Source organism: Bison bison, unplaced genomic scaffold (assembly GCF_000754665.1).
Source record: "Bison bison bison isolate TAMUID 2011002044 unplaced genomic scaffold, Bison_UMD1.0 scf7180017863606, whole genome shotgun sequence".
Classification (NCBI taxonomy): domain Eukaryota; kingdom Metazoa; phylum Chordata; class Mammalia; order Artiodactyla; family Bovidae; genus Bison; species Bison bison.
Window position 1 is genome coordinate 255,864 of NW_011494178.1, and position 1,860 is coordinate 257,723.

The 1,860-nt window shown below is 62.8% G+C and overlaps 1 protein-coding gene across 1 annotated transcript in view; it reads right to left on the reverse strand.

Annotated features, from left to right (window-relative positions):
- The window catches only part of DLGAP2 (discs, large (Drosophila) homolog-associated protein 2), a 121,266-nt gene that overhangs the window by 27,240 nt on the left and 92,166 nt on the right, over nt 1–1,860 (reverse strand). The window contains exons 7-8 of the mRNA XM_010833414.1: nt 1,686–1,845; nt 871–912 (exon numbers count right to left, since the gene is read on the reverse strand). Of these exons, the coding sequence (XP_010831716.1) occupies nt 871–912; nt 1,686–1,845 (202 nt within the window). The remainder of the gene's footprint in view (nt 1–870; nt 913–1,685; nt 1,846–1,860) is intronic.

Genomic DNA, 1,860 nt, shown 5'->3' on the forward strand with positions numbered 1-1,860 from the left:
TTGGCTTCCAGCTCACCCCGCTGGGCCAACCGAGCTGACACACTCAACCGTCCTGTGACTATTTGGCTGCCGGGAGGACAGCGAGCCCCTGCACTCACATGCTCACCCACACTCACCCACGCTCGCCCACCGACACTGACCGAGAGCTTGCTATGTGCCAGGCGCTGTGCTAGGTTCTGGGTACCAAGAGGGGCAGGTGCGCCCGGCCGCCCGCGACATGCAGCTGGGGGTCTGCAGGGGTTTGTGGGAGGGGGGCCATGGGACCACGCGGGGACCCTTTGGGGCGAAGCTTGGCAGCTGGAGGCAGAATGGGGTGTCTGCGGCTCCTGGGGGTGACATGGAGGTGGGAGGGGGATAAGGCAGGTCTGTGGGCTTCTGGGACAATCTGAAAGCACCTGATTGTCTGGAATGTTCCCACTGTTTTCAGAGAAGTGGGAACCTGACCCTCCAGCCCTGTTTGCGGCTCAATGGGCAGCCCGCAGGAAGCCTATGGAAGGTGGCAGGTGGGAAACCAGGGTCACAGGCGCCCAGGGAGGTGACCTTCTTAGCCTGGGGGCCTCACAGGTCTCCTCAGCAGATGTGACTGTAAAGGCTGAGACCCTGAGAGCAGCAGGCACCCGGGCCAGCACCTCGGCCCAGCCGGCTGTGGCTGTGGGGGTCACTGGTGCTCAGAGCCCCAGCTGTGTCCTCAGGAGGGGGTTGACTGCGTCTCCGGGGATGCAAGGGTCCTCGCGACAATGGGAGCACCTAGCATAGAGCCTGGCATATAGATGAGGACAGAGAGGCGACGAGAGCGGAGGATGAATAACCCGGAAAGGGCGGAAGTAAAATTCATGCGTACTTGGCTCCGGGGCGTATTTTGGTACTTACATCTGACCTTGGGTATGGCTGATGCTCTGGGAATTCAGAATCCTAAACAAAACAACGAAGCCACAGTGTGGAGACCAGGTTCAGGGGACCCGACAAGCGGGCAGCTCGCCAGCCTGTCGCCCCTGGCCCCACGACGCCTGAGACGTGGCTCCCCCTCACGCCTGCGTGGGCCCTTCTCTCTGGAGCAATGGAGGCTTAGGGTTTTTAAAGCGCCCCACAGGACTTGGGCTGACGGAGGTGTCCGGGCTTGCCGAGAACCTGCCTGGCTGCTGATCCTGCCTGGGCTGGGGGTCACCAGACACGCGATCCCCGAGAGGCCAGTCCCGGGCCCCACTCCTGAGCGGGAGCTGGGTGGTGCTGTGTCCCTCCCCTCCTGGAACTCGAGGGGACTCGGTGGGGGGTGTCGGTGCAGGGGCAGCTGTTTTGGCTCTTGGTGATCAGAACACAATGAGGAGAATAACCCGCGGGCACCCAGGGGTTGGCGTGGGGACTTCTGGGGCCCCTGAGCAGATGTGCCCCTGTTTCCTGCAAAGAGCCTCCCAGTCCTTCCCCTTCGGTCCCAAAGCCCAAAAGACTAAAGAGCTTTAGAAAGATTGGGTTTCAACCCCAAACCCTCCTTCTCATGCATCAGAGTAACCTATCTCCACACTCTCCATGCTGCTGGCTGCCCCTGGAAATGCCTGGGGGTCCTCTGCCCACTGCACTGCCACTGGCTTCTCCCGAAAGCTGGGGCTCAGAGACTCTGGCTGCCTGCAGGGTCCCCACGAGGACCGGGTCCATGTCACTGGCGGGGGGGCGTGCACGCGGGCAGGTACCTGGACCCCAATGGAGGAGCGCTGGCTCTTGAGGAATTCCTCGGCCTTGGACGCCAGGATGGCCTTGTCGCCCGTCCGCGTGGCGCCTCCCTGGCCCTCAGAGGCGTGGCGCTGTGCCGCGGCCGTCTCCAGAGCCAAGCTCATGGCCTTGTTGCTGTCCCGACTGTCCGGGGGA